This window comes from Dendrobates tinctorius, unplaced genomic scaffold, assembly GCF_039654945.1.
Source record: "Dendrobates tinctorius isolate UK_male_01 unplaced genomic scaffold, ASM3965494v1 ptg000051l, whole genome shotgun sequence".
NCBI lineage: Eukaryota > Metazoa > Chordata > Amphibia > Anura > Dendrobatidae > Dendrobates > Dendrobates tinctorius.
In genome coordinates, this window is record NW_027361719.1 from 10558186 (window position 1) to 10571177 (window position 12992).

The following is a 12992-nucleotide window of genomic DNA, read 5'->3' on the forward strand; positions in this document are numbered from 1 at the left end:
ACTATCCCGACACGTTGCTCCTCTGTACCTGAGGAAAGCGGACGTAACCTGAAGTACAGTTTACAGACCTCCTGGAACACAGCAAACTTGTCACGCCCCCCCAGAGAACCTCTCTGGCAAAGCAATCTTGGGTTCCACTATGGTTTGCTGGGGAGATGGGAGTCCCACACCAGATGTATCACGGTGCTGCAAAACCACCATGTCTAAATCTGCACCTCCAGACTGAGCTGCTGCAGTTGCCCTGTCAGAGCAGCGATTGGATCTATAATGGATCTGAAAAAATGGTTACGGTCACGACACAGCTGTCGAGTCTCTTGGGACCAGGGGCTCCTTCCCTGTCCCTAAAACTAGAGGGCACCCTAGCTCACCCTACTCCCGGGACACTTCTGAAGGTGACAATACCGGGGCCTCCACCCTTGCCTTATCTCCTGAGTTAGCCCTTCGTCTGTTCTCTTCCCCCACCCAGGGAAGAGGGGCGCTACTGTGCACCGCAGTACACCAACCTGACCAACAAGGCAACGCAAACATGGGTTAACAGAAAACTCCAGGCATACAAAATATTCACTCACATATAACAGAGGAATGCAGTGGGGCGTGTAGGTAGGGGAATAAACCAAAATAGAGAAGGATAAGGAATTACCACACATACAAACCAAGCAACACTCACTAATAACCCCTCCAACTCTCCTTCTCATATGAACTCCTCTCCCTCTGTTAGTCATGCAGCAAATGCTTGTTCTGACAAGGATTTGTAACAGAGCCCAGATTATAAATATGGAAGGAGTGGCTAACCAAGCTCAGCTGTGAGCACAGGGATTTCAAACATGGCCGATTAACCTCTGTTCTGCCAGAAGAAATAAACACATTTAAAATGAAGGAGAAGTGCTTCTCAGCGCCGGAGTAGGAGCAATCAGACGCTGCAGTCTTCTGGCTCCACACTGTCACGGTAACCTTGTGACAACATGTCCCTCAAAGTACTCAAACTGGCTTTATAGAGTAGTGATCCCAAGCCAGACACAGCTACCATGTAACACAACCTTCACATGTGGCAGATTTTCAAGGGCACATTCTGATATTTGTTATCATATTTGGAAAAGGTGATATTAACAACCTTGGAACGGTGTTTGCTATTTGGACATTATTTGAGTGGAAAAAGAACTGGGTTATGGATATGTTTATTGAATCATTATTTTTTCCTAGTTTTCATTGACGCAAAAGACATCCTGACAGAGGTGAAATAATAACTTATGTCTATCCTTGTTCTTATAATGCCAGTAGTTTATCTGTTCCTACTGCAGCTAATATTTGTTTTTTTATTCCTTACATTTTTTGAATTACTGACCAAGAGCCATAACGTCTTTACTCTTCTGCTGACATAGCCATATGAGGACGTTCTTTTCGCAGAACGAGTTGTAGTTTCAGTGCAATCATTGAATGTACCTTGTAATATGCTACAATTGGGAGAAAAAAATGTTGTAAAATGTGTAAAGGGAGAGATTCGCTGGATGCAGTGAAGAGCAGAGGCAGAGAAGGGGTTAACAGGATTTATTAGAACAGGGTATTATACAAGGAATGCTCCATGCAGGGAGATGAGATCAGTAACGGCAACAACGGGAATTGCACACAAACGCAAAGCTTGAGGAAAAGGTATACACAAAAAAAAGTAACTTATTGCTTGCAGTTCTTGTTGGGGAAAGGCTGGAAAATCTCCCTGTGGCGTGGCAGATCAAGGACATTGGCTCTGGCTCTGTTACGGAGGAATGAAAAACAGGTGCCGATGTATCCGGGTCTCGCTTGGCTTGGGTGCGCTGGAACGTGGAATCCTTTATGTAGATTCTTCTGGAATGGTGCTGAACACGAACCATGGGCACGCTTGCAAACCCCGACAGCGTGCGGTCCTCTGCAGTAGTCTCTAGGAACGGAACAAGTCAGTTTATCTGCAACTGCAGGCGGGAAAGAGCTGTCCAGCAAGGAAGGGTCCAAAGACAGCTTGGTAGTGACACAGTTAATTTGAAAATCAGAATGCTGGGGAATGGATGACTTGGAGTTAGCAGTCGGAGCAGTGGGGAAGGAGTCAACCTTCTCCTTGTTCTCCTGTTGCTTTCCCGCCAAGTCTCCCTTGTTCCCGCGCTCAGTCCCTTTTATCTCCCCCGTGCCCCCTGCTGTCCAGTGCGAAGGTCCTTCCCTCCCTGAAGAACTTTCCCCTGGTAACAGTAGTGACAGTCCCAATAGCTCCGGTCCCAAACTGCACCGGAAACCGCTGACTCTGTCTCAGCTCATCTTCTTACACATGGAATGGACAAAAAAAGGAATTCTGCAATTCATTGAATTACATTTGTATGGCTTTTAATGTGTAATTAAAATGATGAATCAACTGTTTTATGTGTCAGTGCAATTAATCATATTTGATTGGCTGCGCCATGTGCTGAGACCCATAACGTTTAGGAATACTGACTCAAATTGTCAGTGAGATTTCATCTACTGAGGCCTGCTACTTTAGAATTCTAGGATGGTAAATGAGTGGTTAGTTGGTAAGATGCGATTATTTTCAATATTAATGATCTATCAATCTATAAGGCTGGTTTCTCACATTCGCCTTTTACTTATTGCATATGAGACTGTTGAATCCGGCGCATTAGATCTGAGATCAGTCTATTCACTCCGGTCAGTTCTCAGAGCGAGAAAACGGATATGTGAAGCTGACGAAAGAGACATGTTAGTGATTGGTGATCTCTGTACACAGGTGAGATCCACAGTGGGAAGATTTCCGGATTCCACAGCTGGATCCAGTTCTACCTGCAAGAAAAATCTGGAGAAATCAACTATCTGAGTTACAGTGCAGATGGTCCAGTAAGTATTTTCCTCATATAACAATTGTATACTTTCCTTCAATGTCTCTTTCTGCACTGAAGGAGCTCTTTGCTTACATTTATTGTATACACTAGAAATGCTTTTATTACACCCTTGGATGACTTATTTTCCACTGTATTGAAAAGCTTAGTTTGACTGCACTTTTCAACAGAGAGGTATCTGACAAACGAATGCTATGCCACGGTTAGTCATTAGTGATTTTCTGTCTGCAATGTTTATGTGATGTTTCTGTTTGAAAATCTCAATTAAAAAAACAATAGCCTTAAAAAACATATGCAGTATACCGTTTTGTTCCTACAGCTCCTATGCAGAGCCATGAATCTTCAGGAATATTACCATAGATTTTAACCCATTGGCAACATTCGTCATACATATGTATGGTGTATCTTTGCACTGCTTTTATAAGTCAGGCTAAGAAGCCATACAGCACTAGTGTTTACTGTGTTATACAGCCTGCAATGGAGAATATCTCTGCTAGTTCAGATAGGAACAGTTTAACCTTTAAAATCCCACTGAGCAGCTTGATATTGGCCTTTAATACGCCTCCAGCAAAGCATTTGATACAAACAAGGGAAGCTGATGGATTGCCATAACACTATGTCTGCCATGTTAAAACTCCATCTGGAGTCCGAAGGAGACTGACAATTTCACAATGCATTGCAGTACTGCAATAGATCTTAAAGAGACTAATTAAAAAAGTGAAACCCATTGAAATATATGTATATATACTGTAGGGAAGCAGGAGGTAAAGTCTTGGATGGCAGGTATGTGTCACCGAGGTGATTGGCCTCAGTGATGTAAGTCCCAGAGGAAAGTGTACCAATAACTACAGGTTATTGAGAAGATTTTTTAGTGGACTGGATTTAGGACTGGAATATAAGATTGACCAAAAGAGCCTGGATGGGAGAAGTCGCACCCATACACTCCAGCTCGGGTTTTGCTCATCTATCAACAGGCAGCTGTGCTAGCTCAGCAGTGTCTATGCATAGGGGATTTCTACAGCCTTAAAGAATAAAACACTTGATGTGTAGTTCCATAATCATTCCATACCCAATATATTCTATAAATATATATATATATATATACACACTGTAAATAATAGATTAGTTTTTAAATCAGCACCCTTTTCCCTAACGTAAATACTAATAGCAAAATATATTACAAAATTAATAATATATTCGGTATTGCTGCATGAATATTTGCCTGAACTAATAACATATCTAAAATTATTTAGCCCATATGGTGAAGTTCAGTCTGGTGCTCCATCAGTTCGACTTCCCACCTAGCCAACTGAGCAATGGTATTCCAATAATCCGAGGCTTGACAAAGGTCTGCTACGGTTAAAACATTGCCAGGTATTATTGCTTTGTATTTTGAAGGATGGAATAAAATCTAAGTTTTTCCTGAAATAAAAATCTCTGTAGTCTCAGATTCTTGGAATCCCATATGGAGAACATTGAAACGAAAAAAAGAAAAATTGTGAATTTTTTTTGAGTCATAAAAAAATAGGTAAAAAGATCAGAAAGTTTTACGGTCCCCAAAATGATGCCAATAAAAACAATTCACACCACAAATAATTAAGCCCTCATAAAGCTCTGTTCACAGGAAAGCAAAAATGTTATGGCTCTTAAAATATGGCCACTGAAGGAATAAAAGAAAAAAAAACAAACTTTGTATGAATTTGGTACCACCATAATTGTACCAACCTGTAGACCAAAGTTAACAGGTCATTTTTTGCTGAGAAGTGAATGTAAACACAAAAATCAACAAAACTTTGGCAAAATTGCTGTTTTTTCTCTTTCTCTATATCCCCATACTTGGATTATGATCTATGGTACAATGAATGGCATTAAAACTACAACTCTTCATATAAAAAGCTATCCCTCATACAGATGTGTAAGGCATGGAGAAAAAAATGGACACATCACCAAAGGGTTAAAGTCACATTTGTCAATATAAAAATAAAAAAGTTCTAGGCAGTTTATCAGTATTTGTGTAAAATCAATGATAGTACCTGGCCATCAAGACCCAAGATGTCTCTAGTGTGTTTTAATGTTTTGATTTTTTTACATTTTCAGTGGTCAGGCTATCCTAATATCTATGGATTTCAGTTCAAGTGGTCTACATACCTGAAAACCCTGGGGTCAATGTTTCTAGGAACCAGCCCAGAGTTTGACTTTGCGGTGTTTACTCTGTGTTACGTTACACGACCAGATAGTCAGTAAGTATATCATGTCCAAATATCTGACTATTATAGAGCCATAGGGTACCGTTACCCATAGCGACGCTCCAGCGATCCCGACAACGATACGACCTGGTAAGGATCGCTGGTGCGTTGCTACATGGTCGCTAGTAGAGTTGAGCGACTTTTGTTTTTTTACGGTCGAGTTTCGTTTCGTGAAACCCGACTTTTCCAAAAGTCGGGTCGAGCAAGATCGGCCGATTATAGGGAAAAGTCGGGGTCGTCCCGAAACACGAAACCCAATGTAAGTCAATGGGGAATAAAAGTCGGCAGTGAGAGGAGGACAGGAAACACACCTACAGTGCTCATTTGAATGCCAAAATCATCAATTCTTCTTACTTAAGCTGGTCAACCTTAATTAACTTCATAATACAAGTTACACACTGAAAAATGGGGGTTATTTGGCTAAAGTTGTGGGGGGGTAGGGCTGGCTCCAGGTTTTCATGTGCCCTGGGCGAAAGAGCGCCCCTTTAACACATAATACCACAACTCATCATGCTCCGATACGGCAGAGAAATAGCGGTATAGTACAATGAAAAATACTTCACTTTTTACATCTCATGACGAGGCCCATCTATTTCTCCATACAGAATCATTTTTTCCCATATAATGTTTGAAACAGTATATGATGAGCTCCACATAATGCTACAGTATATGTTGGTCCCCATGGATGAAGCTCCACTGTCTTATGGGCCCAAATAATGCTCCAAACATAATGGGCCCCATTTCTAATGCTCTAGTGTATAATGGGCCCTGTAAATGCTGCTCCAGTGTCTGATGTCCACCTTTGGAATGTTCCAGTGTATGGTGGGCCCCATCTATCATTCTCCAGAGTATAGTGCTCCCCAAAAATTGCTGTCCCAACATTGAAAACAATGAAATAAGTCTCCTCGCTAGGGAATCCCTGTACTAGTCTGGACTCCTCGTCGTCCCCATCTTCCATCTCACTTCACAGTATTTCAACCTTGCAAGTGCTGTGATCCTGAGCAAGCAGGGGGGGCCCACTCGTTGGCGACGGCACTGGCACAGGGCCCATGATAGTACGGTGGTGTGTCTGATGGCGGGTGGGCCGAACCTGCACTTTCATCTGCAGCTTCCTCTTTGTCACCGTGTAAGATGGAACTGTATATGGGAAGGGTAACCTGAGTTTCATCAGGGTCAGATTCAGGCCGGGTAGCGTGCGAGGGGAATGTAGTGGTCTGGGTCAATGTACCAGCAGATTCATCGAGCAGTGGCTGGGCATCAGTGCACTTGTGTCGCCCCCAGGAGTATGGTCGCCACAGTGGCATTACCTTCCTCCTAGGGAGTGTGATGTCATGCTTGGGAGCAACAAAGGATCTCTCTAGCAGGTTAACTGATTGGGCGGCGTTATTCCCACGAGTCATGACCCTCCAAACAGCGTTCATGAAGGCAAAGTGTTTGTTTTACGTGGGCAGTATGGTTGCAAAGCTGAACCTTAAAGGAATGTCCAGAAGGGCACCACCAGGAGTGGAGCCTACGGCGTAATTTGACTCAACACGGGCAACCTCAACCATGCCAGCTACAGAACAGATGCACACATTGCAAGCTTAATTCCGTTAACGAACGAGACTCCGTCATGCCCCGCGGTCCGAGTCCGGCTTACTAGAGGGACACGTGAGGCTCTGGCACATGAGATTGGCCAATAACTGGTGTGTCATGCCCTTACATGTCCGTGGCTGCATGTGCGCTACACTGAAAAGGCCAGCGTTTGTTGCTTACAGGTGCAGATAACCCGCTGAACAACGTTAGTGATGGGGATCACTGATTACAATTATTACTCGCGAACGATGATTTCCCAGTAAGTGCAGGTCAACCGCAGTTCCGGAATTAGGCCTAACCGTCATTCCTGAAAAAAATGAAAAACTTACGTGTGCAAACCACAGGTATCCCCGGATAACATGTATGGATAGCGTACACATTCAAAAGATATGTCTATACATCAGGAGGCAGGCTCAGACGGTGTAAGGCCCAGTATGGCTTGCAAGTGATTGCACAAAGGTGAGAAAGGGTACCGTATCCCCGGATAACATGTATTTATAGCGTACACATTCAAAAGATATGTCTATACATCAGGATGCAGGCTCAGACGGTGTAAGGCCCAGTATGGCTTGCAAGTGATTGCACAAAGGTGAGAAAGGGTACCGTATCCCCGGATAACATGTATGGATAGCGTACACATTCAAAAGATATGTCTATACATCAGGAGGCAGGCTCAGACGGTATAAGGCCCAGTATGGCTTGCAAGTGATTGCACAAAGGTGAGAAAGGGTACCGTATCCCCGGATAACATGTATGGATAGCGTACACATTCAAAAGATATGTCTATACATCAGGAGGCAGGCTCAGACGGTGTTAGGCCCAGTATGGCTTGCACGTGATTGCACAAAGGTGAGAAAGGGTACCGTATCCCCGGATAACATGTATGGATAGCGTACACATTCAAAAGATATGTCTATACATCAGGAGGCAGGCTCAGACGGTGTAAGGCCCAGTATGGCTTGCAAGTGATTGCACAAAGGTGAGAAAGGGTACCGTATCCCCGGATAACATGTATGGATAGCGTACACATTCAAAAGATATGTCTATACATCAGGAGGCAGGCTCAGACGGTGTAAGGCCCAGTATGGCTTGCAAGTGATTGCACAAAGGAGAGAAAGGGTACCGTATCCCCGGATAACATGTATGGATAGCGTACACATTCAAAAGATATGTCTATACATCAGGAGGCAGGCTCAGACGGTGTCAGGCACAGTATGGCTTGCAAGTGATTGCACAAAGGTGAGAAAGGGTACCGTATCCCCGGATAACATGTATGGATAGCGTACACATTCAAAAGATATGTCTAAACATCAGGAGGCAGGCTCAGACGGTGTTAGGCCCAGTATGGCTTGCAAGTGATTGCACAAAGGTGAGAAAGGGTACCGTATCCCCGGATAACATGTATGGATAGCGTACACATTCAAAAGATATGTCTATACATCAGGAGGCAGGCTCAGACGGTGTCAGGCACAGTATGGATTTGACGGCCCCGACTACACAGCGGAGGAGCAGGGAGAGGTAAAGATTGCAAATGCTGGGGCCCTGCCCAAGCAAGAGGGGCCCACTCGTGGGCGTCGGTACTGGCACTGGGCCCCTCATAGTACGGCGGTGTGTCTGACGACGGGTGTGCACCACCACCGTCAGAGACACTTGATTGCACTATGAGGGACCCTGTGCCAGTTCCCGCGCCCAAGAGTCAGCCTACCCACCTGTCCAGGGCAACGGCACTCGCACGGTGTCGTGCGCTAGGTGGTGACCCCGGCCATGGGGGGGGGAGGCAGCACAGTTAGGGAGTTTTAGAAAGTGGCATATGTTGATGCTGGACATTCAGCTGATGCAAAAGGCGAAATAGGTCAAGTCCCAGGAAGAGGTGGACCAAAGCAAGCCATTTTTCTGTCACCCTATGTGTCATCAGGGGAAGGTGGGACAAAATCCTTGGAAACCCATGCATGGTTCATTTTAATGAAGGTTAGATCATCCACATTTTGGGTTGACAGACGGGTCCTTTTTTCTGTCAGGATTGATCCAGCTGCACTGAAGACTCTTTCCGATAGCACACTTGCAGCTGGGCAAGCGAGCTCCTGTAAGGCATATTGTGCCAATTCAGGCCAGGTGTCCAGTTTAGCAGCCCAATAGTCAAAGGGGAATGACCTGTGTGGGAGAACATCGATATGGGAGGAAAAGTAGTTTGTAACCATAGTTGACAACTGCTGTCTCCTGTCACTTTCCATCGATGCTGTATTACCAGTTGTGTGAGCGGTACTTGAAAAATCAGTCCACAACATTGTCATGAAACCCCTGTCTCCAACGCCACTTCTGCTGTGTGCACCATGAACACCTCTGCCAAGCTGCCCCCGGCCCGTACGGCTCGTGTGAGAACCATCACCGCTGCTGTGTGCTGGGAATGCCTCAAGCAACCGATTTACCAGAGTTGCTTGTTTATTAGCCAATATTAGGTCAAGGTTCTCCTGTGGCATGATGTTTTGTAATTTGCCTTTATAGCGTGGATCCAGGATGCTGGCCAACCAGTAGTCGTCATCGTTCATCATTTTGGCAATGCGGGGGTCCCTTTTTAGGATCTGCAAGGCATAATCTGACATGTGGGCCAATGTTCCCGGTGTCAATGATGCACTGCGAGTGCTGGTTGGAGGAGCACTTTCTGGCAAATCCACATCCCTCCAGTCACGCACAAACCCTGTACCAGACCTTGCCACGCCAACATTTTCACTTGCCCCACGAGATGCATCCTCCTCCCCTAAGTAATCATCCCCATCATCATCCTCCTCCTCCTCTTCTTCCTCCAACTCGTCCAGGAGAGGTCCCTGAGCAGACAATGGCTGAATGTCATCAAGGATTCCCTCCACCTCTTCCTCCTCGTCAACATTGGCTGCAGACGCCTGCTCCTTAAGGTGCGTCAAAGTTTGCATGAGCAGACGCATAAGTGGGATGCTCATGCTTAGGATGGCGTCGTCTGCGCTTACCAGCCGTGTGCATTCCTCAAAACACTGAAGGACTTTACAGAGGTCTTTCAGCTTCAACCACTGCACACCTGTCAACTCCATGTCTGCTCTCAAAGCGCCTGGCCGTGTATCCTCCCACAAATGCATTATGGCCTGCCTCTGCTCGCACAGCCGCTCCACCATGTGCAGGGTGGAGTTCCACCTTGTTGCAATGTCGATAATGAGGCGGTGGTTGGGAAGGTGGAGCAATCGCTGCAGCTTCTGCATACGAACGGAGTGTACAGGCGACCGGCGGATGTGCGCGCACAGTCTTCGCACCTTATGGAGCAGGGCTGTTAACTCCGGATAATTTTTGACGAAGCACTGCACCACCAGGTTCAAGGTGTGAGCCAAGCAAGGTATGTGGCTGAGTTTTGAAAGGGCTATGGCTGCCACAAAATTACGGCCGTTATCACTAACTACCTTGCCTGCCTCAAGATGTACACTGCCCAGCCATGACTCAGTTTGTCACTTCAAGTACTCGGCCAGCACCTCGGCGGTGTGTCTGTCGCCCAAACACATCATCTGCAACACAGCCTGCTGACGCTTTCCACTAGCTGCTCGATAAGGGGACACCTCGTGTGCAACAGTGGCAGCTGCAGATGGAGTGCTCGTACGACTGCGCTCTGTGGACGAGCTTTCGCTTCTGGAGGAGGAGGAGGAGGGTGGAACGCCTACAGCCAACTGTTTCCTATACCGTGGGCTAGGCAGCACTGTCCCACCACCGCTGTCCCCTGTGGACCCTGCATCCACCACATTAACCCAGTGCGCAGTGATGGACACGTAACGGCCCTGGCCATGCCGACTGGACCATGCATCAGTTGTGAGGTGCACCTTTCCACTCACTGACTGCTTGAGTGCATGGACAATGCGGTCTTTCACATGATGGTGGAGGGCTGGGATGGCTTTGCGAGAGAAGAAGTGGCGACTGGGTAGGTCATAGCGTGGTACTGCATAGGCCATGAGTTCACGGAAAGCTGCGCTTTCCACCAACCGAAAGGGCATCATCTCAAACGAGATTAGTTTGGCAATGTGGGCGTTCAAACCCAGTGTACGCGGATGAGAGACTGAGTACTTTCTTGACCTACTCATAGTGTCTGGGAGGGTGAGCTGGACTTGAGAGCTGCATATGGTGGATGTAGCGGTGGACAGGGCGGACTGAGAGAGGGTTGATGATGGTGATGGAGTTGGTGTTCTTTCTGATGACCTAGATTCAGTATTTCGTTGATATAACAGTGGGATTCCCTGACTGCTGTGGCCTTGCAACGACACCTCAACATTTGCTGCTGTGCTAACCGGTGGGCTTACAGTGGGGGAAACAATGTAGCGTTGCTGACTACCTTCTTTGTGATCAGTTGCACATGTGGCACTTGAGGTTTGGTGTTGTGTCCACGCTTGCAAGTGCATGCTGGTTAAATGTCTAAGCATGCAACTGGTATTCAAATTTTTCAGATTTTTCCCTCGGCTAAAGGTCTTTGCGCACTTCTTACAGATAACCTTGGCCTGATCATGAGGATTTTGTTCAAAAAAGTGCCACACTGCACTCTTCCTACTTTGGCAGACATTTTGCGGCCTAGCACGCTGTGATGTTTTGACCCTCTGGACAAGCTGTCCAGCAACTCTTTTGATTTTTGGAACCTGTCTTTGGAGTGCTCCGGGCCTGCCAGATAACAGCTGTTGCGATGTTGATGTCTGCTGTGGATGCTCCTCATCTGAGCTATTGGAAGCAGCACCCTCTTCCCCCAATGGATGCCAATCTGGGTTAACAACTGGGTCATCCATCACTTCCTCTTCAATGTCATGTGCACCTTCCTCTGTGTCACCGTGTATGGTGGTATAGTGTGCGGGAAGAGGCACCTGAGTCTCATCAGGGTCAGAATCTGGCTCTGTACACTGCGAGGACAATGTAATGCTCTGAGTGAATGTACCAGCAGAATCATCTATCAGCGGCTGTGCATCAGTGCACTCCATGTCAGATTCATCTTGGCCTGGGTAATTCACCATTTCAGTTGATAATCCAGGCATGATATGTGAAAACAGCTCCATGGAGTAATCAGTAGTATGGCCTGCGTCATCCTTCAATCTTGGTTGTGGTGAAGGACACAAGGAAAGGTGTGGTTCATGAACATGAGCCTCCAATGACGACTCAGTGCTTTTATTTTTTACAACTTCAGAAGAGGAGGCGATAGAGCTGGAGGCTGAGTCAGCAATGTAAGACAAAACTTTTTCCTGATGCTCTGGCGTTAAAAGCGGTTTGCCATCTCCTAGAAAACTAAGCCTTCGAAGCCTTATGGAGCCAGACGATGACGCAGGCTCAACACCTCCTGCATTCGGTCCTATTTTGCTTTTGCCACTACCATCAGATCCACCACCAACACCATCATTACCAGCTGCCAACCCCCGCCCAATTCCACGGCCTCTTCCACCAGCCTTCCTCATTTTTGGTAGAAATGTAGACAAAATCCTACAAACTATATAGTAATGTAAAACAAGGTACAAGGTGTCTATAGGACAGGGGAGATTTAGATTTTCTGCAGACACTTGTGGACACTGGACACTTGGATCGTGTGAGGCCCACTGAATATCACAGCGCTATGTCACAGGCTCGATGGTACAGGTGTGAAAAAAGTGACTGCAGGATAAGGGAGATTTTGAATTTCTGCAGACACTTGTGGACACTGGACACTTGGATTGTGTGAGGCCCACTGAATATCACAGTGCTATGTCACAGGCTCGATGGCACAGGTGTGAAAAAAGTGACTACAGGATAAGGGAGATTTTGAATTTCTGCAGACACTTGTGGACACTGGACACTTGGATTGTGTGAGGCCCACTGAATATCACAGTGCTATGTCACAGGCTTGATGGCACAGGTGTGAAAAAAGTGACTACAGGATAAGGGAGATTTTGAATTTCTGCAGACACTTGTGGACACTGGACACTTGGATTGTGTGAGGCCCACTGAATATCACAGTGCTATGTCACAGGCTCGATGGCACAGGTGTGAAAAAAGTGACTACAGGATAAGGGAGATTTTGAATTTCTGCAGACACTTGTGGACACTGGACACTTGGATTGTGTGAGGCCCACTGAATATCACAGTGCTATGTTACAGGCTCGATGGCACAGGTGTGAAAAAAGTGACTACAGGATAAGGGAGATTTTGAATTTCTGCAGACACTTGTGGACACTGGACACTTGGATTGTGTGAGGCCCACTGAATATCACAGTGCTATGTCACAGGCTCGATGGCACAGGTGTGAAAAAAGTGACTACAGGATAAGGGAGATTTTAAATTTCTGCAGACACTTGTGGACACT

General features: G+C 46.1%; 1 protein-coding gene and 1 long non-coding RNA gene across 3 annotated transcripts in view; one reads left to right on the forward strand and one right to left on the reverse strand.

Moving 5' to 3' along the window:
- The window catches only part of LOC141091288 (uridylate-specific endoribonuclease D-like), a 184411-nt gene that overhangs the window by 164017 nt on the left and 7402 nt on the right, over window positions 1-12992 (forward strand). For both annotated transcript variants that reach the window (XM_073576776.1, XM_073576775.1), the window contains exons 5-6: window positions 2744-2850; window positions 4950-5092. In XM_073576776.1, coding sequence (XP_073432877.1) covers window positions 2744-2850; window positions 4950-5092 — 250 coding nt within the window. The remainder of the gene's footprint in view (window positions 1-2743; window positions 2851-4949; window positions 5093-12992) is intronic.
- LOC141091290 (uncharacterized) overlaps window positions 1-12992 on the reverse strand; it is a 133307-nt gene that overhangs the window by 47728 nt on the left and 72587 nt on the right. The gene's annotated exons all lie outside the window — the stretch shown is intronic.